Raw genomic sequence first — 26887 nt, forward strand, 5'->3', positions numbered from 1 at the left:
CTCCTGAGGTGCAGGGGTGCATGTGGGCAGGACCAGATTTTTTTCTAAAAAACAAACTTTGAATCTGTTCATGCTGTGTGATTAGTATTTACAGGAAGCCTCCAAATCTGTGCCATAAAACTAGAGGTGGTGACACACTTTAAAGCATGTGTTTCCATTTGGTCTTAATGACCATAAAAGACTCATAAGATGATTGATTTTTGAATAGGACTGCATCCTGGTGGGTCCATAGGGCTGAGTAGCTGCATGACATAATTTGGAGGAGCTGAGTGAGTTGGCCTATTGAATGATTTTAGTTTTAATACAGTTGATGCTCAGTTATTCTTTCTGAAAATAATTAGCAAACAGGTCAATGCTTCACCCCCTTCTGCCCTTCATTTTCTGACAATTATGGCTTTCCAGTTACTGCCCTTTTGGTCTTTTCCTTTTCATATTCAGGGCAGCAAGCATTCTACATCTAGGATGGTCATATGTTAAAAATCTGCTGTGATTTCCTTTTGACCAAGTGTGGAGATTGACAATGTAGCCATTGTGTCCATGGCATAGCTCTTCATCATATGTACTGAATGTTCTTATCAAAGCTTCAGAGAGCCAGGCCTGTGGATGTTCAAGGTTGAGCAGATCAAGCGAGTTTGCAGTGTCATCTCCACAGGGCTCCCTTTTCAGAGGTAGAGTAGGTCTGTTGAGACTTGTCCTAATTCACAAGTGTGCCACTCTCCCTTGTTGAGACAACAACACATTTTCTTGAGTATGCCTTTGCAGCTTCCTCACTGACTAGGGAATGGATTCCCCATTCACTAGGTATTTCAGATGCATAATTTATGGTCCATGGTGGAGCACAGCTGCAGATTCTGTCAGGACACACAAAGTATTAGAAATAGCAGATGGGGCCTCTATGGATGTACCTAATGTATTGTTCTCTATTTCGTGAGAAATGGTGTGGGGATTTTGGGTAGTATGCTTAGTGCATTGAATGGTGGATTGATTTAATAGGTGCAAGAAAAATTTACACACAAAGTCTTGAGCTGCAAGTTGCCATGTTCTTAGCATAGCTACACTCACAGTTTCCTTAGAGTTCACTCTCTGGTTCTCACTTTTGTCTTACTTTCCATGCGCGAAGGCTCTCTTCTTCTCAGCTCTTACCTCTCCTCTTTTTCTTTGACTCTGTCCCTCAACCTCTCTCAGTTAAAACTGACCTGAGTTCTCTGATCCTGATAACCCTTTCTATTTGAATTGCATTACCTCAATTTCTTCCACTTTCATTTTCACAGTTGGTTAGTAGATATCTTTGGAGGGGTAGTATACATAGTGTTTAAGGGTCCAGGCTCTGCAGCTAGACTGCCTGGGTTTGGTCTTAGATCTGCTACATTTTAACCAGCTATGTGACCTTGGACAAGTTATTTAACTTCCATGTGCCTCTCTTTTCTTCACCTGTAAATGTGAATATTAATAGCACCTGTCTCTTATAGAGTTGTGATTATTAAAATAGTTAACTCATGTCAAGCACTTAGAACAGTGCCTCATGCACAGTAATCCCTCAGTAAACATTAGCTGTTATTATTTTAATTTGATTATATAAGAAGAGAAAAAAACCTTCTGAAATGATGATATTTTTTGCAGGTGGTTGTTTCAGAGTTGTAGCTTCTTCCGCCTCGCCAGTAGTGATGCAATGAAGATAAGTGAATGAAAGTATTAGCTGCATCAGCATCCAGTAGTGGGAACCTCTCTACAATGTTAAGTTCCGTGATCTTTAAACAGAAATTTCTCTTCCTCCTGCCCTGTTGGACAATCCAGTTGCTGTTGGCCTCACCACAGAGCTGACATCATCCTGGCTCTGAAAGAGTTTTAAAAATCGGATCTATCACAGTTATAAATTATCATTCTTTCTTTAACCCAGCAGCTCCACCTTCAAGGACTTAGAGGGCAACAGCCTGAAGGATAGCGGCCATGAGGAGAGTGACCAGACCGACAGTGAGCATGATGTCCAGCGAAGCCTGTATTGTGACACTGCTGTCAATGATGTGCTGAACACCAGCGTGACCTCCATGGGATCTCAGATGCCTGACCATGGTAAGGGCTGATCGGCTGTAAGTTGCAACCATAGATTCCAAAGAACCCAGGATGTTTGGAGGCTCACTGCATTACTTTACTGTAATGAGTGTATTTTCCTACAGGGTTTTGAGATGTCCTGACACCTGTCCAGACTCTTCTTCACCCTCCATGAGTGGATCCCGTATGATCATATAACGTTCAGGCATTTAAAAAGCCAACTACCTATACATATTGTATACATACTCATCGATCATAACTGCACTGCACACATAGGAAATTAACAGATGCCTTCTCACTAGGAATAAATGCCTCTTTTTGCTTTAGTACATGAATTGGACTGATCAGTTGAGTTGCAGAGAGCACAGCACTTATGACACCAAAGGGGTGAGTTTTATTTCCATATCAAGTTGGTTAACTTTACCCAGAAAGAGACTCTGTTCTCTGACCACAGATTGCATAATCTTTACTGAGGAGAGTGTACAAAACTTCCCATTTTGTCTATGGGGCTGTGATGCCAAATCCCACTAGCTACCATGCAAATGCATGCCATTGTTCATAGGAGAGACCAGGGTAAGAAAACATGGCTGACTTAATGTAACATTCTGTGCATGTCAAAAATGCCTCAAAGCACAAGTCAGGAACGGCATCCTCATGTATGAAGAAGAGTCTATTTTTGGGAACTCAGCCACACATGCTTTAGCAAGAGGAGCCAAGCATAAACCAGGGTATAAAAACATTAGCAGAGTTCAGCTAAGGCAGAATGTTCAGATGGACTTGAGCACAAATGTCATTTTCAGTGTTTTACTGATGCAAACATGTTGGACAAACAGCCTGTCTTTTTCAATTAAGAACTATGAATTCAGCTTGGTGTTTAGGCTCAGTGAAGGTTCAGAATGCTTGGCTATGTCTTGAGAGAAGCTAGACGCAAGCTCAGCTGGAAGCCCCACTGCTAAAAGACTTAAAGATGAGAAAACAAAATATGGTGATTATGTGCTGGTCTTCAGCTGTTTCATTTCACTGTAAACATCATTAAATGCTTTTGTTTTGGTCTTGTAAATGAATCCAAAGGGGAAAAAAATGTAAGATCCACAAAATAAAATGTTTTCTATGGAGAAAAAGTTAGTCACTGTAGATTCTATTAAATTGTTTAGTCCATCCCCTCCCCAGCAGATCCAAGTGTCAAAGTCTATAATATATATGTCACTACCGATTATGCACTGCTGCCTTCTCTCATTGGTGAGTGGTGCCATCCGCAGAGATACTATACTTTCTGGGTAATCTTACTAAGACTAAAGATGAAAAAAATCAAACATTTATATAACTGAAACAGAGGCTATTTGATTCCCAGAGGATTAGCAGCGTGTCACAGGATACAAACTGATATGTATCATTTACTAGTCTTGTGTCTCAAAGAAATGCTTTTTCATTTGTATCAGGAAGGGTTTTAGTTAGATGCTCTCTAAAATGAAATGACTCCAGGAAAAGAAATAGTCATAATTGATTCTCACTTTGTGCCTGGCTAGAACAACATTTGTTTTAGTTTTTTGTCACATGTCTCTAGGAAAATAGTACCAGTGGACTGCAGCTAATTTTTCTGAGTGCTTCTTACAAAAGGGATGTATTGTGTATAGATACTGTAGATTTGTAATAATGAGACTTCTAAAGCAAATGTGTGGCATTATCCCAAGACTCTCCTATGTTTAAGATGGGGATTACACACACACACACACACACACACACACACACACACAGAGTTTTTTGCTCTTCTGTTTTGGCAACACTTTTACATTTTGTTTCTCAATATTCGATTCTTATCTATGTATCTTCATTTTTTCCATTATTCTAGCAGTGGCTAAACCTTGAACCAACCCTCGGGTTTGTTCTTTTCAATTTGGTTGAGTCATTAAAGTTTAGTTACAAAGGGAATTCAGGCCTTGTTTACATCTCTGGCTCTACCTTATGATATCCCAGTACTACTGAGCTTTCCATAATGGTACTTAATTGTATCCCCAATCAACTCTAGGCTAGCCACATAGGTGGTGTCACCAGTTTACTTGGGTTGAATATTGCTACCTCAAACAATAGCAATGATTCAAAAATTAACATTTTCTAGCATTTTCTCAAACTTGGATTCATATAATAAATGTTTTTCATTTTATCCTAAGGCACAGTGGTTGAAAGACAATCACTGATTGCATTTTGATTGCCCCAACCAAACACATCTGTGAGCTGGGTCAGGGTGGAGATATGATGGAATGGCAGGAATCTCTTCTTTCTGGATTATTATCAATCCTGGTATCACTCTCGACAAGGCTAAAACCAGGTCAGTGGGTTGATGAACTGGCTGAGCTGAATTTCCTGGTTGCCAGGTGACTGAATTACATTTATCATCTGCAGTGCCTTTGAATTAATATGTCTCAGCTTGTCCCCCATACTGTAGCTCTTGTCATGGCTTCCCAGAAAAGAAGGTGATGGAACATTCTTTATCCTGTACTTCTACTGGCATATGGCACTTTTTTGCAATGCTTGCTCTCTATAGCTCTCAGAGTGCCTTGAGAACAAGTAAGTGTTATCACTCAGCAGATTTTACCACCTGATCTGGTTCCTGATGTGATTTGGTGCTGAGCTGGGGAGTCGCACTCAAATCTTTTAACCATTGTTTTCCCTCCGTGAATTTGAGTTATTTGGTAAAATTACCACCTTCTGGCAGGGACAAAAATTTCTCCCTATGCAATTTCTGCAGACAATCTCTAAGAAGAATAGCCAAAAAGTAGGGTGGTCAGAGATGCCAGAGGCTCATGGGTTTGTTGCACAATTGGGGGTTTCACTGGGCTTGAATCTCTTCCTGTCAGGGTTATTTTTGGATTGAATAGTGCTGGGTTAAGAGGCTTTTGTCTCCTTGCTTCTTTGCATGCCCATTTGTGATGACTTGGATATCCCATTATGCATACTCAAATGTGTAGTCCTGATATGAAATTAGAGTTTATAGGTTCATGTCTTAGAACCATACATACTAGTCCCAAGCCCAACTAATTTGTTTCAAATCACACTCAATCTCTTACCTTATGATTTTAATTATTGATTATAAATTCATCAGCTGAAAAGATGACTCTAATTGCTGTAATATGCACCTAATTTGGAGTTCACTACAACACTGAATTGGTTTCCCCTCCCATGCTAATTGATACCAAATGGAAGGAACATACAGAAATTTGTGATAACATCTAGCTGATTTTGACATCTAAAATCACCAAAATGCAATATAATGATTGCTTTATTTCTCGGAGTGTAGGTTCTTCTGCATGTTCCTAAACTTGTTTATTTGCTAGTTTCATCCCCTGAATATCATTTAACATGTTTGTTGTGTAAAACATGGATTTGAAGAACTTGATCTGTGTCTAATGTAACCACTGCTTGCAAATTAGCCATGAAAATGTTCTGTAGACTGCATACTATGCATATTCTAGTTTCAACCACAGGTGTATTAAGACGTTTACACTTTCAACACTCTACCAACAATGTGTAATTTAATTTCCTCTAGGCTTTTAAGGAAATTATGATTCAGTGACTAAACATCCTTTCCTTATCCTCTTACCTATCCCCCGACTCACCTCTCACCTCACTAAATTTCCAAACACTCATTTCAATTAATCTCTTAGCAAAATAGGGAGTTCTCAATGGAGAATATTTTGTGACATTGCAAAGCAGTGTGCTGCTGGGCTCCAGAAATGGTAGCATGAACCAGATGTTCATAGAGTAATTGAAAATTCCATTTTATCAGAATAGCATTTGCTGTCAAAAAGTTTTATCTTTACTTCAACAAAGGGGTTGATTAGCTCCCCCTGGACCCGAATTAGCATCTTTCAGGCTAGATATACTGTTTTGCAATTCATGTGGTTATTTCTCCCCTGGTTTTGCTCATATAGAATCTTTTAAAGGTGTGTTTAGGCTCTTGAAAATATACCAGGTAAAATGTTTAACTACTTGAACACAGTAATGTATATGTATACAGTGTTTCTATATATATGACTTGCAGGTTTTTTTCATCTTGCCTTAGGTATACAGCATTCTAACCAGACAGGAACAATCCATGCATAGATATATATTATTCATTCATTCAGCAATATTTTGGAGTGCCCACTATATGTCTGGCTCTGGGAATGTGTCAACTACTTCTGTTATTGACTGTGAAAGTTATCTTTTTAGCTATGCTTATCCGGGTTTTACTGGGGTGACCAAGGTCAGCTCAATGATGAAATGAATAATTCTTTCTGATTTTAGAAATCATCGTAAGAATGGAGCCTGGGACTAATAAAAACCTTATTAATATTGTGCCAATAAAGCAAAAGAAACAATAGAAGAAGACTGTTACACTCAAGATCTTATTTTTAGTAAGAGTATCACGAAAGGTTCTTGATGTTCTAATTTGAACAGTGTCACAATATTAAACATTTTCTTTTTAAATCCATCTACTCTTACTTTTAGTTACTGTCATTGTAAGATGGTTGGTTTAATCTCTGACATGCCCAGTTACCTTGCTGGTTAAGAGGTACTCAGTGATACTCAATACCCAGTCTCCCTTTCATTCTGACATCCAGGACCTTTATCCATTCTCAGTCTCAGCAATGGCTGGGTAGGTGGGAAGAGAAGTGACAGGTGGATGCTTTTATTTATTTCAACTACATTGCTGCACCAGATAATTGAACTCCTTCCAAAGCATTATTTACATTTTATTGGCAAGGTAGCCGCTAGAATAAAATGTTGTCCTTAATTAATGGAAACATCCATGCTCTTAGCAGTTGTTTACTAGCATTATTTTGGCCTGGGCCTTTTGGTCAGAGAATTCTTTTAGGACAGCTCTGTTCATCTGCTTTGAAATAAAAGCGCTATTCCTTTTCTTAATATAATAATGTTTTCCTGATCCACTTGGAACTTTTAGTTGTCTCATAGTCATTGTCTATTTTAAAATTTATTATTATTAATAATTACCTGTAGTATGGGATTCATTACTCATCACGAGAGTAAATGTCAAGGGCTTTCTTTACTGGTTGGCACTAAGAATTTCTATATTTCTGAACACTCGGAAAGCATTGGAGGATGGAGGCTATTTAAAGGGAGCACACTGAACAATTAGCAGTTTCATTCTCTAGGAGTTTATGATCCAATAGCACAAATGGTCCAGTATGGAATAGACTGCATATGATCAGTGAAGAAATTAATTAAGATTATTTGAGCTGGAAAGCAAAGTGCATTTCAAAAGACAGTTTGGTGTAATGGGATCCCTTTGGAGGAAGAGTGGAAGCCAGGCCCCGACATAGTATGCAAGATAAAATTATGCTCTATGTGATTTGCTAGGTGAATTTTTTCCCAATTGCTTCATGATGAAGCAAGTTCTATAGGCCATGATAAGTAGGGACATTGCCAATAGGACAACAGATGAGAAGCAAATCAAGTTGTTGTATAGGGCTAGATCATATGGTTGATCCACATACTCAAAAAGTCCATTGAAATGTCAAGATCATTATTTTCTTTGGGTCTCTCAATCTATTTAACATTATTTCTGTCCTATCATAAGGTGGTTAAGGACCATAAATAAACTCCATCAGGATGGGAAAACATAAATCTGAACTTTCTGTTCAAATATTTATGAAGTATTTTTTCTGTCATCTTCCCTTTAACCCTTTTATTATGAAATAAATATGAAGAATTGAGTCATAATTTAAAAAGCAATTTCAAGAATACCAAAATCATGTATTATTCCTTTATTGCACTGTAGGCAAAATACTTGTGAGATGGCTTTCCTTTCTTACTGTAGATGCTTTTTGTCATCCAGGATCAGGTCTTTGCCCCAGGTATTTTGGTCTCTGTCTTCACTAGATGGCTCATTGCCTGTTTGTTCATTATGGGCCAAGGAAAGCTAATTTGACACATCCACTTTTGAAATGTGGCTTGACAAGAAAGTCTATTCAATTTCTATTCCTACCCCAAGGCTTACCCCCAATAAAACTTCAACCATGGAAAAATCACCAGGCACCAAATTGGAAAAGGTTTGAACTGGCCTTTAGAGCCATCAGAAAAGTTACTTTTTAGAGACTTACACACAGCTTAAAGTGGGTAGACAAAACAGATGCTTTTGCAATTGGGCAGAATGGAACCCCCTCCCTGCCAACTAGTTATTCTGCCATGCAGAGAGAATACAAAGCAGTTCCCCACGGCTTCTCATAAAGATTATCAGTGAGATACCAGTCTCTAGAGTTGTTTTGGAGCAAATCCTTTGGGACTAGACATTTGTGTGCAAGTGACAAAGTCAGAAGGGTGTTGTGGGATTTTAGGTTTTATGATGAACACTGGACTTCACCCCAAAACGTGCACCCCAAAGATCTACTCTTGTAGTTAGAGGAATAAGTGAGATGGTAGGTAGCAGAGGTGATTTGAAAGGCACTGAATTCAGAAGGGGCCAAAGGAGTTTGTCATAAAATGAACTCTGGATGAATTCATTCAAAGTTTTGTCTCATTGAGGTGGCCTCATGAGAGACACTTTGTCTTTTGTGGGTTCCTTGTTATCAGAAATAATAATTCTACTCCATTATTCTTCACAACAGTGTAGACAACAAACTTGTAAACTGTTAAATCTGAAATAATAGACGACACCATCTTATTGTTAGTTCTTTTAAATCTTTAATATCCATTTTCATGGCAAATGAGACTCTTTATGTTCCTTTCTTAGTTGAATGGGGAGATTTTCAGTTTGGAAGAAGTTAAAACCTTAAAAACACATTCATCTCCCCCTACCCCAGTTAGCTAAGCCTTAGATTCTTTCTAATTTGTGGTTTAGTAACTAGACTCTAAGTCACGCAGGAGTGCAATTGTAATCTACTTTAAAATAAAAGCATAACCTATTATACTGCTTCCCTTTGAATAGATATCTGTAAACAAACACTACTATAATCACCTGGAGAAACTTGGTAATCTTAGTTGATTACAGCAAGGCAGCTTCCCAGCCATGAGTTTGCAAATTCAAATCCAGTGTCAGAGATACATTTTTCCAATGTGTGGCCGCTTTTGCCACTTCTAAGCTCATATAGTCTCTCCTTTCTGTCCTTAGGTTGCATAATAATAGATGTTTGACCACTTGCTTTCTTCCCTCCTCTTTCACCCTGTGGAGTTTCCAACCTGTGTGAACAATAGAATCTTTCCTTTTTAATACGTGTAAAAGGGGGAAAAGAGGAATGGTAGAGGTTCCAAGATACTCAGACTGGTCAAACTGTTCCTAGACATCACCACCTGCTGTTTTTAATCATTAATGAGGCTGTCAGTTGCTCTAATCTGGGAGGTGAACAAAAAGAATGGTTTTGATTTTAATTTAATTTAAAAATCAGCTTATTGGAAAAAAAATGCCTCCAGCTTGTAAGAGTCAGGTTGCCCACTGTTGATAAACTAAAGTAAGTCAGATGCAGAAGCTGAACCATGATTCATATGCAAATGTGAACTATTTTAAATTTGGGGAGCTATTATTATTATCATCACTAGCTAGAAAATTTAGTCCGTTTAATTCAAGGACCCATTTTATTGCAGAGACATGCTTCGTATAAATATCTGTTCCATTTTTTTTTTCTGGAAGAAAAACTGATGCACCAAGAATTTGAAAACTTTATTCACATCAGAACACAAATCAATGGCAAAGTCCAGAGTGAAACCCAAAGTGCAAATTCTTTTGCTTGACTCACTGCCCATCAAACTGTACATTTTAGAAGTTGAGTGATTATCTGTGAGTACTCTATTAAGTTTGGGTTTTCTTACACTGGATGATTTTGCTTAGCAGCAAAATGAGAATTCAGAAATATGGTGTCGATGCACAAATTGGATATTAAAGACCTGGAGCCAGACCTTTGTTTGTGCCAACTGTCAACTTAGAAGGTTTCATTATGCCTCTCAGAGCTTCACCAAACACTTTCAGATTTATAATTGATGTCAACTGAAGTTGAAGGCAAAGAAAACCTGCCTTATTTGACTGCAGAAAATGTTACCTTACTGTTGGGCCCTAGTTAGCTGTAGGGTAGGTGTATCGAATCACACTAGCTTTCTGCTAACACAGCAAGTGAGCACTTCCTGAATTCAGCTGATAATCAATCTAGGCAGCTAATGAGTTTGCAAACAGACTGAGCTGCTGGAGCTGGCACCAGGAAACCACCATTCCAAACTAACCATCTCTTATTAACCTTTTGGTGTTTCCTTTGTGATGCTAATTAGAGACTCATAAAACTATCTGCTTTGTATCTTTGGTTTAAAATCCAGTTTTCAAAGAAACACAGTCTACTTTAAGGCTTCCATTAGTATGGTGCCCCTCATGGAGGAAAATGACTGACTTGCCATTTAAGTAAAGTTTGCTTAATTAATCTCTAATGTTCCAGCAATTAAAATGCCAGAAAAAGTTGCTTCTGTAGTTGGTATAATTTATAATGCTCTCCAGATTCCGGTGGTATTGAAGTGGGTGGCAGATGTTTCTACCAACATTATAGGTTGATGGTCTGAAGGTACCCATTCCCAGGCTGTAACCCTGTCTGCCAGACTCCCCGTCTGCCTTCTGCGTTGAGCTAAATTCCTCTTGATTGCCTAAGGGTGTTAGAGGTGTGTTTTGCTTATTTTCTGCAGGATGATGAGCCAAGGAATGAGAATTGTACTGTCGGGAGGGGGGAAGTCTTCTATATTTAAAGAGCTGTTTAAGTAAAAATGATAGTTATCAACTGAGCCTACCCAACATTCAAACGATTACATCTGCATGATGAAGATGAAGGAGCAGCATTCCTTTCTGCTATTGTCCCCCATCCCACTGCCTTGTTGATAGTTTCCACACTCAGAAATAAGTGTCACTGAGGAAGGAGCATTGTGAGATAAGCGTTCAAAACCTATTGGACTCATGTCTTCATCCTGTGCTTTTGTTTATCCATCTACAGCACCTTTAACTGCCTCATTTCTCTCTCATTGTCGTAAAGAAAAATTATCTAAAATGAACAACTTACATGATCCTAGGGGACAGAACCTTTAGATGAGGAATTGGCTGTCTATTAAATAAGTGAGATTTGCAAAGTTAGACATTGTTTTATTTAATTTAGAAAAGTGGTACTTTTTCCAGAAGCCTAATGTTAATTATGTAGGATCCTTTAGAGATTAAAATACCTATACCAGAAATGCAGACACAGAACCTAATATTCTACCTGCAGCATTACTTAGAGGCCCCTTTGGTATCTTAATTTTCCACTTAACATAGAATGTTTGAAGTCCTGAAAAGTCCCCAAAATCATCGTGAAAGGGAGTTCATGTTATATCATTTATCTATTACAGCAACCCTGAGAGGGAGACAAGTGTAGAATTTTAAAAAGTTAACAGAGGAGTGACAGCCATTTAAAATGAGACTCAAAATCAGAATCTTAGCTGATTAAGAAAGGTAGACAAGGTTAGAATGAAGAGTTGAGAGAAATGAAATAAGATACAAATATCTGTGGTTGAAAGTAAGGTTGGCAGGGACAGGAGAGGCATAGTCCAGACAGACTATCTAGCTAATCCTCATAGGTAAACCGGAGAATGCTAATTGTCATTAGAGTTTTCCAGACAGACAGTGTCCCATCAATTCAGGCTCCAACTAGTATAAGCAAGTCCAACTTCTACCCTGTTCCATTCTCTTCAAGATCGACACCACTAGTCTGCCTGTAAATCTGAAGGCAAGCATAGCATCATAGTGACTACAGATTTTGGAATAAGACAGATCTAAGTTCCATGTTTATCTTTGCTTCTTAATAGCTATTAATCTTACTCAAATTACTTATTTTTTGGAACCCTCAATATTCTCATCTATGAAATAGGAGTAAACATAGAAATTACTTATCAGGATGGTTGTGAGATGATCCAGGTAAAGCACTTAGTGTTACTTCCTGGCACATAGTAAGTGCTCAAAAATAAAAAGTGCTGTTATTGCTACAGAGATTCAGTCAGTGAAATATCTACTTTCCATGATTTCAGGGACACCACTGTCCAGAGCCTCTCATCTGCTTGCTGCTATCTATGATACCTTTAACAGAGGGTCAGGCATTTCATTTTACAATTATAGCTCAAATTTCAAGCAGCCCATGGGAAGAGGGAATGCATTTATTCAAATTCACACTAAGTTGTAAATGACTGCTATTAGATTGTTTCTAAGTTTGGAATTTGGTGTGTGTGTGTGGGTGGTTTCTAGAATATTGAAGACTGAGTCTCAGCAGGTGGAGGGAAGCACAGAAAAGGAGTGCCAAAGATGACAACCTCATGAGTTCACCCACAGCTATCAATGTCCAAATGAATGCTGGATAATTATTTGATTTACTTGCTGTGAAATATCTGAATGCTGAAAAGCTGCCTTCACTATCACATCATGTTTCTGAATTAGCCCAGACTTTGGTTTGAGAAATTAAAGGATGTCCACTAAAGGTTCTTATCGATGCTGAAATCTTGGCCTCGGTGCACAGGTGCCAAATAGAATCTTCGAGACAGAGTTTTGGGTGAAGTAGAAAAGAATATCTTTGTTGCTTTGCCAGGCAAAGGGGGGCACAGCAGACTCGTGCCTCAAAAACTGTGTGTCCCAACCCAGGAGGATTTGGTGAGGAGTTTTATAGCAATGGTTCAACAGTGGGGTTGCTGATGAGGATCAGGGTGCGTGCAGGGCCTGCACTCCTTTAATCTGGTTTCAGGTGGTCTCCTGATGAGTTTCTCTAGATATTCAAACTGTGATCTTCTCTGGAATGAAGAATGCTAAAATCTTCCATTTGTTGGGGGTTTTGTTTCTTTACAGAGCTCAAAGATATTGTTATGTGTATCCTTGAGGCAGAAACAGGACCCTGCCGTAAGGCTGCACTATTGTTTCTTGGCTGCTCCTCCTTTGTCTCTGCATCCCCTCCCTTCCCTGATTAGCAACTGTTAGAATCTGCCCTTTGAAACTCAGGGAAGGTCATGGAGGCTGGATTCTATTCCCTACAAACAAGAAATGGGGGACATGGAAAGGCTTCTGTGCCCAGGAGCCCCACAGTGTCCTGCTTGGTTTCATTGTGGAATTTGAAAGAGAGGTCCATGTTAATCTATGTTACAAAATGCACATATTCTTGAACACCTGTGGTGAGGCAAGCAAAGTTCTAGTTCTTTTCTGTTGACATTGACTCTGCTTTGCTTTCCCTCTGCAAAAATGTGCATGTTCCAACCCCCAGGGGCTTTATCCTTCCCTGCCCTCCTTCTCTTGCCTCACTGCTCTTAAATGGCTAATGGGCCATCATTTTGATTCTTTTTTCTTTGTTTGTTTCTACCTCATGCCCAGACTTTCATTAAAAAATAAATGAGGAGATACATTTTTCATTTCTAGTTCTCCTCTAGAAGTCACCCTGCAAAGGATCATTTCTATTCTTTTTTTCTGCCAATGGACTGAAAAATGCCCAGCTCCTACCTGAAAGGTCATATCTCCTTGTCATATGAATGAGCTCACAGCAGGTCCATGGGGACAATGTCATCTGAGCAATGATGGGAATTTATGTGCCTTTGGATTTCTGCCTCTTTTTTGTAATGAAAAAAATGAATTTGTTAATGATAGAAAAATACTCAGCCAAAGCCCCTTATAAAATCCTCTCTATATAAATGCCAGGAGAGAGCCACTCAAATACACAGTTGATAAATGAATTTTCTTTTTCTTTTTCCTCATGCCTTGGCTTAGAGCTGTTTGTCTTATATTAAGGTAAGTCAGGTAGCTCATCTTCACTGGTTATAGTGTGTTGAATTTAGCTGGCAGGCTGTGGTTTTGTGACATAAAATGCTTTGGCTTGTAAGGGACCTTATGCTTGTGTTTGCCAATAAATGGAGATGGAGAGAGCAAGAAAGACAGAAAGAATGAGAGAGGGAGAGAGTGAGAACACATACAGAGACTAGTGTGGAATTAGGGATATGCAAAAAAGACTTATAACACAGGAACACGCACTGTGTTTAAAAAAGGCAGATTCTGAAAAAGAAAACCAAACTTCCCTAGCTTGAACATAACATTCTATGATCAGTGTAACTGGAAGGGCATAATTTTTGCCTTTATAAAAATCCAAATCCACATGATATTGCAAAATGCTAAAAAGATCATTATAGCCCTAAAATGATTTAATACTATGTTGCCCAGGGGAAAGAGAATTATAGTTTTCACTCTATTATTTATTCATCACAGAGCCCTGGGTAAGTCACTAACCTCTCAAAATCTTAATTCATATATTTATAGAGAGGCTGATGAGCAATGTTGCAATAATGTTGCTAGGATCAATAACCAAAGTGCTATTTATATGTGTATAATACTTTTTCTTGGTACAGTATAATTGTGATCAGCTATTTTTTTTCTCTGCCCGTCTCCTGCTTGACCTTTTGACCTGAGCACTTTACTATCAGCACAATCTAGTTTAGCAGATAAACACTGACCTGAGAGTCAGGGGATTTTGGTTCTCGTTATATTCCACAAATTCGTAGCTGTGCAACTGTATGCAAGTTACATGCCCTGTCCAGTCTTTGAGTTTCTCATCTGTAGAACAGAGGCTATTGGTAGTACCTACCTTATAGGGTGATTGTAAGGGTTAAATGAGATAATGCATGTAAAAATCTTAGATAAGTACCTTTCTTATAGTAGACACACAAAGAATCATGGTGGTAAGATGAAGCTAATGAAATCATTCTCCTTCTTGGCTTACTTCCCCTCTTCACTTATCCATATCTCTTTCTTACTTTAAAATCCTCTTGGGCAAAATTTAAGTCCTATAAGAAGCCATTCTTGACTGATCTCTCCTTTACTTAGTACCTCTTCAACAACTATATACACAGTTTATATCACATTAATTTGCATTTTACCTATTTTTTTAAAATGTAAAATGAGGGGGTTGGTAATTGTTAGGACCTTTCAACTTCCAAGCTCTTTTTATTCTGCATTTTGGGTTCTGGGCACAATCTTTTTAGATTCCTGAGTACACAGCCATTTGCCAATGGATCTGTAATGAGTGCCATACTCAAGTTAACAGACGGTATGGTGTGCTTGCTTTGAGGGGTAATTGCTCTTTCATCTTAATTTTCTCCCTTTGGCGTTCCTTTCTTGGAAACTGCTCAATGGCAATGTCATGAAGCATGGAGTGAAAATCAAACTGAAGTAACAGGTCACTTGTCTATTTTAGGAAAAATTACAGTTAAAAAGTAAGGAACAGTGAAGTTCTACCAAGGGAAGGGCTTTTCACCCTAGTATTAGAGGCCAAATAAGTCTAAGGACACAATGAACTTAGAATGTCTGTTCATTCCTCTTTTCCTAAGCAAGTTGGCTATATCTAGTTGATAACTGTCTTCATTTTCCTTAAACAATGTTTAAGACTCCTCCTCCTTGGCTACCATGTCACACCTCTCACAGTCAATCTGTTGTTCTTAAAATCTAATACTCTAAGCCAAATCTGGTGTACTTTCTTCTATGGGGTCAGTTGTAAACTGCTCACTTTACTGTAGCCTTTCCCTTCCCCTCCTCCTCTTCCCTCCCCCATCTTTTTCCTTTGATGTTTCTTATTTAGTTCTTTCTCCAACCCTCCCCCTTTTAAACTCAGCCTAATTCCATCCTCTTTTCTTCTAGGGACAGCTTCTCTTTCACCATTATATTTTTATGAAAAACAGAGATGTTTTCAATGACATCGAGTAAGAATTTTTTTGGTTGTAGTGGTTCAGTGTTCCTTTATGGGAGATTTTTATGGCTTCTTTTCATTTAGTAGAGTTGCCTTCTTTATTACTTTTCCCCTCCTCCCACACAGCTCATAGCACACTCCTATGACTAGAGAAGACCCTTAGTGAACAAATGTTGATTAGTTCATTGCTCTGAACACTACCAAACAACAGATGCCAGCCACCAATGTTTGATCCCCAGGGCAGTTCTCATCCACCCCTTTCTACAGATGCCAGAGGTGAAATGATTTACTCTAAGACAGTGCAAGGATCAGAAGAGAGTTTGTGTTTCCTGGACTTGTTATGTGACTCCAGGGCATTGTTCTGTTTTTCCATTTGAAATCTCAAAGGCTATTGTTGGGCTGGCAGGAAATTTTCATTCCTGTTATTAAAGGGCTACCTCCTCCAGTTTAGAAGATATGTTGCTTAGGGAAATTGCAGCAGAATATGGCAGTGAAGCCAGAAAGATCAGGGAGTTAGAAGCATTACTATGAGATGGGAGGAAAGAAATGTGCCTAACTAGCCCAGGGGGCATGTTTGATAGTACCTGGGTGTGTCTACAGTATATCTATATAGATATTGGCCTTTCACTTTGTTTCTTACATTTTACTCTTTGAGTTGGTCTGCTGTGTAATCTGTTTCACTGGCAATTCCATTGACCACAACACTTCAATTGAATCACAGCTTGAGTCTTCTTGAAGTTTCCTTCCCTCTGACCTTGATGATTTCTTGCTCATGTTGGGGCTTGAAAAAATGCCTGATGAAATTCAAATCTTTATCTTCTGTTCCCCTCATCATTTCCTCTGATCTGGGCTATTTTGGGTCAAATGTTTTCATTAAGATAAATGTCCTAAGTTTTATCATATGGTTTCATTCTTTTTCACTTATTGGACTGCAAACTTGCTGAGATCCAATCATTCTAGATTGGCTTGTTCTTTGTGGTACTGTATGGGCATTTTGGTGACAGTCATTTCTCAAAGATGACTTAAAAAATATTTTCCACATTGTTAAAACACCCTGTGATCATTCTTCACTAGAGTCTGTCATACAGAGTGAAGTAAGTCAGAAAGAGAAAAAACAAATACCATATGCTAACACATATATATGGAATCTAAAAAAAAAACAAAAAGGTTCTAATGAACCTAGGGGCAGGACAGGAATAAAGATGCAGACATAGAGAATGGACTTGAGGACTTCCCAGTATTTATTAAGGTGTTTTCTATTTTGTTCTTTTTATTGTGGTTTTTGTTGTTTGGGGAAAAGCCCTGATTCAGGCATCTGAATTCAAGTCCTGGATCTGTTACTAACTCCATTTATGATCTTAAGTGACTTACTTCCTCATTTTGGGCCCCAGTTTCCTCATCTGTAAATGAAGAGTTTGGACTGGAATGATTTGTAGGGCTCATTATTGCTGATATTTTATGACTCTTTAATTTTCATTTAGTATGAAACGATTATTGGGGAAGTAGAAGGCATGTTGGCTGAATTTTCCTTTGTATTTCTAAAGACCAAGCCAGGATGGGAAATATGACTCAGTCATGGGACTTTGGGTTGTAAAAATCCTTCCATCGTGGCAAGTGAAATTAGGGTGAAACATTGGTGAAGATAGCTTGTATTAAACATTCTGAGTTTCTTCCTTGTCTTTGACTTTTGCTTGCATGTGTTTAGCTTAACTCTGCTTTCAAGTGCGTGCATTTTTGTGAAAATGGTCCTCCTTTCCTTTTTACACCCGATTCATGTTCTCATCTTCCTTCTCCCTTACTGAATCATCGATTTCTGAATAGTTTGCAATTTTCAACTTAATTAGGTCTTTCCCCTAACTGAAGAACACAGCTGTTCCCTCTCTGATGCTTTGGCAGCTGCCTCTGCCTTTCCCAAAATGTAATGATTAGCTCTTTCTTTCAATTTCTTAGCTGTTCATTAGTTCAGGACTACTAGCCCATCTCCTGGTGATGGAACTCCCAAATCTGATGACCAGAGTTGTTCCCTTTGGTGCCTTTCAATCTTTGGGGGTCTTAATTCACATGAAATGGGGAATTTAGTAATCTTTCAGAGCTCCATTTGCCTCATTATCTCCAGTGATTCTGTTGTTCAGCCTTTTGAGACACTGATTCATCTATGAGGAGAACCTAGGCCAATGTCTCTAATGTGGTTTTGATGGAGAAACAGAGGGTAAGAAAGATCCTAAATATACTTTTCCCCTGAATTAAATGGCTCTCATTTGTCCATTTCACAGATTCTCCACTTCAATTCCTAAGAAACCTTCTTGCCCATTGTTTTTTTTGTTTTACTTTTATGTACACCTGTATTTTAGAAAGAATTGCTGTTTTTCCCTAGGTGCTTTGATGTTATCTGCCCCTCTGGCCTTTAATTTTATGATGACTTACTTCCACTGTTAACTGTTGGGAATTGCACTTATCATAGCTTGCCCTTACATCTAAGATATCAAGTCAGCTTCTCCACTCCACTCCATCTTCCCTCTCATATTATGTTCCCTGTTAATCAACTGAAAGCGTTTTGTATTGTCGGTTTAGTACTGTCGTTCCAAATGTGTGTGGTGCAGCCTGTTTTTGCTTTCCCGCCCCAAGTGCCTCATTCAATTTAATTCCTCATACTTAGCATATTAGGCATCTTGTCAATATTTCCTTTCTGAGGTCTATTTTTTAAATTTGAATGCATTCTGCGTGTGTGTTTTTTTTTTTTTCCCCTTAAGTGATGAGCTCTACTGCAGCAGAGAGTCAGAATTAGCTCTGTGCCTAGGAGGAAAAAAAGCACAGAGGGAAAGAGCATTGCTCACATTCTCAGAAGGAGTATGCGAGGGCGAGCCCTTGGCAAAATTGTGTCTATCGTGCCACTATATCTGTCTTCTCCTTCCCCTCCATTTGGGAACACTGGCATCTAATACTCCCCTTGGGTTTTCTTAGTTTCTGTCACCACTCAGGGCCCTGCATTCTCAGGCTTTGTTTCCTACTTCCCACATATAAACTTATCTGTTTCACGTTCCATTTCCCCAAGGTCCTAATTATTCCAAGGGATCTGCTAAACTCATTGGTCTCTCTTTCCATATAGCATTTGATATCTTAATGTGATGATAATACAAGGGAATAATTAATGGTGGCATTTGGGCCACCAAGGCAGCCTGATGAGGGTGATCTCTTTAACATGGGATCTTTCCCAGCATCCCTTCCTTTATATCCCACCAGTAGTTGGCTACATGTTCTAAGGATAAGGCCAGCTTGGACTCCATCTATCCCAAAGAGTTAGAGCTTCTTGACCTAAACATGTATGGAGTTCTTCCTTTGTGCCAGGTACTCTTTAGCTTGGTTTACATGCATTTTTACTTTTAACCATCCCAACAACCCCAGGAGGTCAGTGGGGTTATTCCTATTTTACAGATAGAAGAAAAAAAACTAAGGCACAGAGAATAATTTTAAGTAATTTCCCGATAGGGCTATTAAGTGGTAGACCTGGGACTTGAACCAGGCAGTCTTGCTCCAGAGCCTACAGTCTACACTCTATGCTACACTGCCTCTGGGAGAGAGGGATGGTGCCTTTTTCAAATGCACACTTCACTGAGAGAAGCTGGCTTCAGGTGTGCTGCAGGGTGATAAGCTTCCCTTTGGCAAGGAGCAGATTAAGTCTTGAGTTGCTCCAGTAGATCTGACTTACATACACCTCATTCTATCTGGAGAGAAGCTTGCCTTTGGACACACTGCTGCATCAGCATGGTTTGCCTTTGCTTTTCTGCAACCCCAAAATTAGCAATGCTAAAAATTTTCTTCACCAGTCCCTATGACTTTAGGTCCTCAGCAGGAATGGTTGTCAAATGCCTAGGACCAAACTTACACTCTATCTGTTCTCTACTTTTGGAGCTGATGGAGCTGTGTGGAGGGTTTTCCTTGGTGTTGGCCAGCAGGAACATGACAAACTCAGGGTGGGAACTCTGTGAAGGGGAGAGCAGACTCACCCATACTCTCAAGGGCCGGAATGGCTAGAAACTGTGCCTCACTAAGGTAGTGCCAGTCTCTCCACTAGAAGTAGTTTTTCAGTGTAGTCACACAGTGAATTGTTTTCTGATGTGAATGACTGTGTTTCCTGTTATTACTGCTTTTCCTACTGGACTGAACTTGTATTGGCTGCTGCTTACTTACTAGCAGACATAAAGCCTCACACCTGTGGGATGCTGCAGGAAGGGGAGTTTTCTTTCCTGGTAGCCGTTACCCCAGTGCTGGGAATTTAATACATGCATTTATTCTTCTTTGGATAAACAGGATTAAATCTAGAATGAAGCAGGCAGCAGTCTTAAGCAGTCTGCATTTTGCATGATTTTCAGGGTCTGCACAGTTCCAGCTGTGTAAACATGATTGAAGAACTTAGGTATTATCTAATAGAGGAGGATTGCAATTTGGGAGAGGCCCACCATGGCTGGGCTGGAGCCAGACATTTTTCTACCCACTCTAGTCCACACCCTGTGAGGTTGGCTTGCTCAGCTCCTAGAGTCAGAAGTGAAGATGGGGCAGCTGGTGTTAATTATATTGTCTTATAGCTTCTTATCAGTTGGAGATAAAAACTAGGCAAAGGTTAGGAAAATCTAAAGACACATCCTCAAATATGTTCCAGTTATGGTGCTAGGAAACAAAGAAATGGAAGATGTTGGACAAAATAAGGAACCCTCAAAGATTAAATATGACAGTGAAAAGAAAATATCTAGTGAAATTGTAGCTGCATTTATATTCAGTTTGATTCTCTCCATGTTCACTGGAAGCAAAGGCAGAAGAATACTGCCTTTGGAAAGGACTGATTTGTTATGATATCTGGACTCAGTTTTATTCCTGAGATTTGTTTAAATAATGACTAGCTCAATAATGCTAAAGACTTTTAATATATGATCACTATTATTGTGAAAGGAACTGTGGTTTCCCCATAGCAAATACAAATATTATGGATTATCCAACTTTTCCATTCCCACCCTCCACCCACAATTATGTACAAAGTTGGCTCTGCTCAGTTCAATAGAGTCTGGGACCTAGTAATTGTTCTATCCCTCTAAAGAGGCACATGGGCATGCATATACCTGAGCCCCAAGGTATGGGCTTTCTGAAGAGATGCCAGGTTTCCATGCCTTGGATTTTCCAGGTTATTCTTGGAGGAGGGTCAATGATAGTTAACACAAGGCAGTTGGCTTTCCTCTGGATATGAATGTCAAGATATGGTCCTGATCAAGGAAGAAAATAAAGCAGCACCCTTTAAATGCACTGGGATGCTGCTGCATTTAGGGATAACTCAGTTAGATTCACTCCTGATACAACTAGCTATTGAAAAACTGTTTTCCTGAGCAGCTCACTTTGAAGTAGTGTCTCTGAGATGGAATATTCTTTTATAGGATGGGAAGCCTCTGGTTTGAGAAGAAAAGATAATTTGATAGAGCATTGAGTTTGAATCATATGGGTAGTGTTCAAGAATAGAAAGGGAAGGAAAATTCAATAAATTAACATTTGATGCAATATTAGGATGTTAGGGAAATAAGAGACCCACTAGAGAGTTCTAGGCTATAACATATACACATGCATTCCTTTGTTCACTAGCTGTGGGAGTCTGAAGAGGCAGAAACAGGCCTCCAGACTAGCAGCAGGGCATATGAGAACCCCTACATCTTCCATCATATTTAACCAGGGATGGGAGGGGTAATCCTGTCAATACTGTGCATGTGGTGCCCTTGGAACTCGAGACTGGGATGCCTATTAGTGTTATGCTGAATGCTGTAATTGTAGCATGCGCAGAGCATCCCATAAAACTTAGCTCCTGGATACTTGTCTGAATCATTAGGTATGAGAATTATGGGTGCCATAATAGCACTGGAATTCCTGAAGCTAAAAAGGAAACACATTTGGCTTGTACTTCATCTACAGTCACTTACACTTAAGCTATTGATAGTTGATTGGGATCTGTAGGCTGCTGGGCTTGGGTCTTGGGACTTCTAAGCATATTTGATGGGTGGAACAGACAGGCAGACTGTAGATTTTGGCAAGCTGTAGTTCCCCTTAGTCAGACTGACTATATCTGACACTAGAGATTCCAATTCACCAAGATGAAGCTTACCACTTCTCTAGGCCTTGGCCGATGGCCCAGTGATACTAACGTGAAGGACAGGAGAGGGCCAGTGTTAAATTAGACTGTGTTTCCAGTGAGCAAATAGTTGAGTGGTTTACTGAATACCCTTCTGATTTTTTTTGGCAGACATAAAATTCACGGCAACTTTTTTAGAATTTGAGGGAATTGTCTTAAAATTTTGTTTTACAATAAATGTTAACCATTCACTCTCCTAATAGGGAAATGTGGGCTCTTTTATAGGGTGTGCAGACTATGTAGTTGTACAGATAATATTCCTCTCCTCAAGTTTTTCTTGTAAGGGGTTCTGGTAACATATCTGGCTAAGGAATTTCCAGACACAGCTGTTTCTAATATTCGGAGGGGCCCCCACAGAACCATCAGGCTTACTCTGAAGGTTCCTTGGTGGGAAGTGGGAAATGTCCCAGGGAACAGGCCTTTTTCATATTGGGGGATTTTCTGTCAGAGATTTGGCCACTGCTGTTATTTCTGATTGCCTCCCTGTAGCTTCCCTGGAGGTGTGAGTTTCTAGGCAGAAAGATTTGATGTGATGAGGAAAGGCTACAAAGCTAAAGGAAGAGAAATGAAGTCTGAGCAGAATGGTAAGAAAGAGGATATTTTGGGCAGGGCAGAGATGTGTTGAATACTGTGGAATGGAGACAAAGGAAATGAGATGAGAAAAGAGGAATGAGAATTAATTCATGAGAGCACTTATTATTTATAGGTGGAAATAAAAGGTCCATTGAACTCCAGGGGAACCTTCCTTTATGCAATGCCTGTGAATATGTTAGAAATTTTGTGAAGGCAATTCCATCTTAAATGCAATGGGGGAACCGACAACCTACCTTGGAATATTCTATCTGGTGCATAATCAATCTACTCTTTCCCTGCCTTGGACAGTCTTTGGGGTGTGGTCAGAAGAAAGTAAATAGAACGGATAAAAGATTTCCTCTCAGGACAGTTCAAGAGCTTCTTTAAACAAAGGCGAGATGTCAACGTCCCCTTTTACTCTCCAAACAACCTTTCTGAGAACCATCTTGGCAATTCTTTGGCTTCCGCACAGTTCCTAAGTAATTTCTGAAACACTTGGGTACCCTGATTAGTGTTACTTTTGAAAATAAAACTTGGTTTGTGTTTTAAAAAAAATCATCTGGACAGTCTGTGTCTAGTTGGGTGGTGCAGAAGAAAGGCGAGCTCTTGTATCAATCTTTATTCCCTCTGTAAACACAGATGACCAGAAGGGAAGGCTGTTATTAATGGTAATGCAGACCAGAAAAACGGCTATTATTTTCAGTCTGTTGAACAGTACAAAAATGCTTCTCAAGCACTGTGTTCACATGTTTCTTTTTATTAGCCGTCACACAAGGAATTAGACTCATTTCAAACCGTTCGTTTTCCCACTCTTGTCTCCGTAAAATCATTACTCATGAGTGGTTTCTTTGTTGAAATACCGCTGACCTCCCATATTGGAATGGATAACAGGGTGTTAAACATATAAACCTTTCAGTTTGCATAAACTCTGGAAGAAGGGGGACAAAGATTCCTCAGGAGAATAAAACCATGTGTCAATGTCTTTGTTACTGTCCTATAAGTATCTCATCCAGGAAGCTATGTCAGCATTACAATTCTGTGTTGTGTGTATATGTGTGTGTGATTAGTAACAGCAGAGAGCTCATTGATTGCCAGCAGGAAGTTTTAAAATATAATTCTGCATCTGCCCCGTTCTTTTCTCCTTTCCAACCCTTTTCTAAACCCTGCCCCCAATCCAGGACCATTAGGGTAGTTAAAAGAATTGTGTCACGTCTTCATATGTGAGCAGATGATGATCCTTAGCTCTTCAGCTAGTCACCGTTTGCATTTTGCCAAAGCTGATTATTTTATCTGCAGTTTTAATAACAAGCTAGATTATTTGCTGTTCACTAACTGAGGGAAGCAAAGAAAAAAAGATTGCAAAGTGGAATTAAGGGGATAAGAAAGCTCTAGGGCCAAAGAAGTCTTTTTCTTTAATTATTTCAATTTACTCTTAGAATATTTTTATGCTAGAGTCCAACATCTTATATTAAACAAGTCTACACCCTCCTTCTCTATAACTGCCAAATTGGAATCTCAGAGAATAGAAATCATGCAGGCTTGGCTGAAGCATCAAATTCGCTACTCCCAGTGCTGTCTTGTTTTCTGAACATAGAACTAGACTCCTCAGGGCTTCTTAAGCCACAGCATGGCATTCCTTCATTAGCCCCATGTTTCACAGACCCAGTCATGAAAGATTGGCATATTAACCAACAAGGGGCAAATGCAATAAAATTGGAGTTCAGAAGAGGCAACGTTTTGGAAAAACAGATTATTCCAAGGGTGTAAAGATACATGATCTGTACAAAATGGACAGAGCATTTAAATTTACCAGACTGGTTTTTAGTAATCTTTTGATTTGTTCCATTTGATTTTTTCCAGCTTTATTGAGATATGATTGATATATAATGCTCCATTGTTTTAACTTGTGAATGGAGATGAGTATTCAGGATGATGAGGACTGATAGGGGTGCTGGTGAGTGTGTGTGTGTCCGTGATAGTTTTTTTTATGGCCATACTTTAGGATTAATATGCATCAGCTCTTACACAGATTTTTCTAGAGCCATGTCAGGATGTCTGAACTCAGGTCATCTCAACCGAAAAGCTTCTGCTACTTCTGTATTCAGAGTTCAAGCCAACTCAGAGAAAGCCCTCACAGCTGTGGCCCAAAGAGTTTCTAAGACTTCCTCAATGCTTCAGATGGAGCAGCCATTCTTTCTTTCCAAGTAGAGTTGGACAAGCTGAAGGTCAGGCGGTCATACTGGAACCACCATGTGCTAAAGGTGTAAAGGATTTTTTTCTTCCTAAAATGAGCAGCAGGACTAGCGTCTCATGCTTTCAAATGATCAAGCTTCCTCAAAGAAGCTGACCTCCCATATTGGCTTTGCTTCTGAATTTGTCTAATTGCTTTTGAGGCAACACCCTGAAAAATACAGCTTGTTTTCTCCTACTAGTATGATTAAGTGGACAACTGGAAAAAGAATAATTCTAAGTAATTCTAAGGAAAAGAGCAAAAGAATAAAATTAAGCATTGTCCGTGAAAGATGGATAATGACAAGTAAACATAGAAGGTGGCGTTTGATCCCTTCAATTTTGGTATTCATTATTCATAGTTATGATTCATAAATTCCAGCACAAATGTTAGGCCTGCACCTCAGTGACATATTTGCATTTATTTTAAGTTGATTTCTACCTGGTTTTGCAAACAAGGATTTAATGATTATGGTTATTTCTCACTCTCCCTCTGCTGCAATTTTGTCTTTTTCATATACTGGCTTCTATCCCTTTCACACTATCTCCATCATCCATCTCACTCCCCCGTCCAAGATTCATTATCTCTCTCTGCCTCTCTCTCTCTCTCTAATGTTTTAGGAAAAAAGATTTCTAACATGGAAAAGTGATATTTGAATAGATTCCCCTAAGGCAATCAATTTACTTTTAATTTGTCTGGAACGAAGCTTTTCTTTGTTGCTATGTGGAAGGATTGAAACTGCTGTAAAATTTATTAGCTTCCAGGAAGATATTTGAAATGAATATTTTTTAATGATTGTGCTGTTTGCTGTACCCAGAAGCAGTGTCATTGCAATTACAGTATTCCAGATGGTTGCTGAAGTTATGCTGAAATATCAAGATAATGCTAGACTTTTCTATGAGGCTTTTGTTGGTAATGAATAGTCCAACCTAAGGTAGTTAATAGATATTAATCCCTCCGACACTCATTTGCTTCCAGTGACTATTTCTAGTGATTCTTACCTATCTGATGACATGACACACACTATCTTTTTGAATCATTGCAAGAAACAGTGATTGGTTTACTGAACACTTTATTTTTCAAATGGGAAGTAAGTGATTGGAGAATTACTAATGTTGTTTCTTAGCCTCCCCACCCAGTAACAAGAACATTTTGGCAGTCGAGAATCTTTAAAGAATTTAGAAGTTACAGCTGCAACATTTTTCATTGACTCATGTATGGCATTGCCTGTTCCACAAAACTGAATGTCCTGGGACTTGACTGAAGGAAGTGTCAGTTCCTGTTAAGAAGAACACCAGCTGCTGGGCGCCTTTTTTTCCCACCAACATTAAATTTTCACTCAAAAAGGGAAGGTTTTTTTCTTGGCTAACGTGCCCTGCCCCCCTGCTTTCCATACCAGCCTTATTTGTGACATCCTCACTACGTATTATGTCCAATACCCAGAAACTTATGACCAGCATAAAAGTGGCTTTTTTTCTCATGCTAATGATGTGTCAGCAATTTCCTTAGTTTCAAGGAAAGAGTGAAACTAAGTTGGCAATAACATTAAGTTCAGTGCTACTTGCAAGCATCATCTAAAGCCTTTGTCTTCACAGCGGTACAACTACCTGTAGAATGTGTGAAACGGCCTGTCTGTTTTTCATCTACACAAAATTAAACAGCTGGTTCGAACTCTTCACAGAAGTGATGAGGTGTTGTAGGTGTCCAATGGATGTAGGCTAAAGGACTTAATTCTGTGGACATTGTAGAATGAAACTCTCTTTTCTCAGAGTTGCAGTATCTCAATGTTCCTCCTTTGGGGGAACAGTTCAGTGGCCTTCTGTGACACCTCATAGTTTAGTTGTAAAGCTTTTTCAAATGGTTTCGAAGCACCTCTATGAAGTCCAGAACTTTGTCAGGTAATTTGCTCCACATAGAAGCCAAAATACAAAGATTCTAGTCTAGCCAATCTCTGCTTATCTCAGTCACTGTCAGTGCCTCTTATTTATCAGTCTCAATTTTCCAGGCAACCCCAGCTTCATTTCTTTACTCCCCATGCATCAGCACAAATGATTTATACTTATAAACATCTTGAAATCTCTTCTTTATGGATTGAATTGAATTGAGCCCCAGTACAAAAATGAAAACTCCAGGAACTATTGTGATTGCCCAAATTGCAACTTAGATTGTATGACT

General features: G+C 39.1%; 1 protein-coding gene across 2 annotated transcripts in view; it reads left to right on the plus strand.

The window, feature by feature from the left end:
- The window catches only part of PCDH19 (protocadherin 19), a 108216-nt gene that overhangs the window by 63478 nt on the left and 17851 nt on the right, over nt 1–26887 (plus strand). Inside the window, exon 4 of one of the 2 annotated variants that reach the window (XM_060001837.1) lies at nt 1898–2070. In XM_060001837.1, coding sequence (XP_059857820.1) covers nt 1898–2070 — 173 coding nt within the window. The remainder of the gene's footprint in view (nt 1–1897; nt 2071–26887) is intronic. The other variant, XM_060001838.1, reaches the window with a different exon arrangement.

Source organism: Delphinus delphis, chromosome X (assembly GCF_949987515.2).
Source record: "Delphinus delphis chromosome X, mDelDel1.2, whole genome shotgun sequence".
Classification (NCBI taxonomy): Eukaryota; Metazoa; Chordata; class Mammalia; order Artiodactyla; family Delphinidae; genus Delphinus; species Delphinus delphis.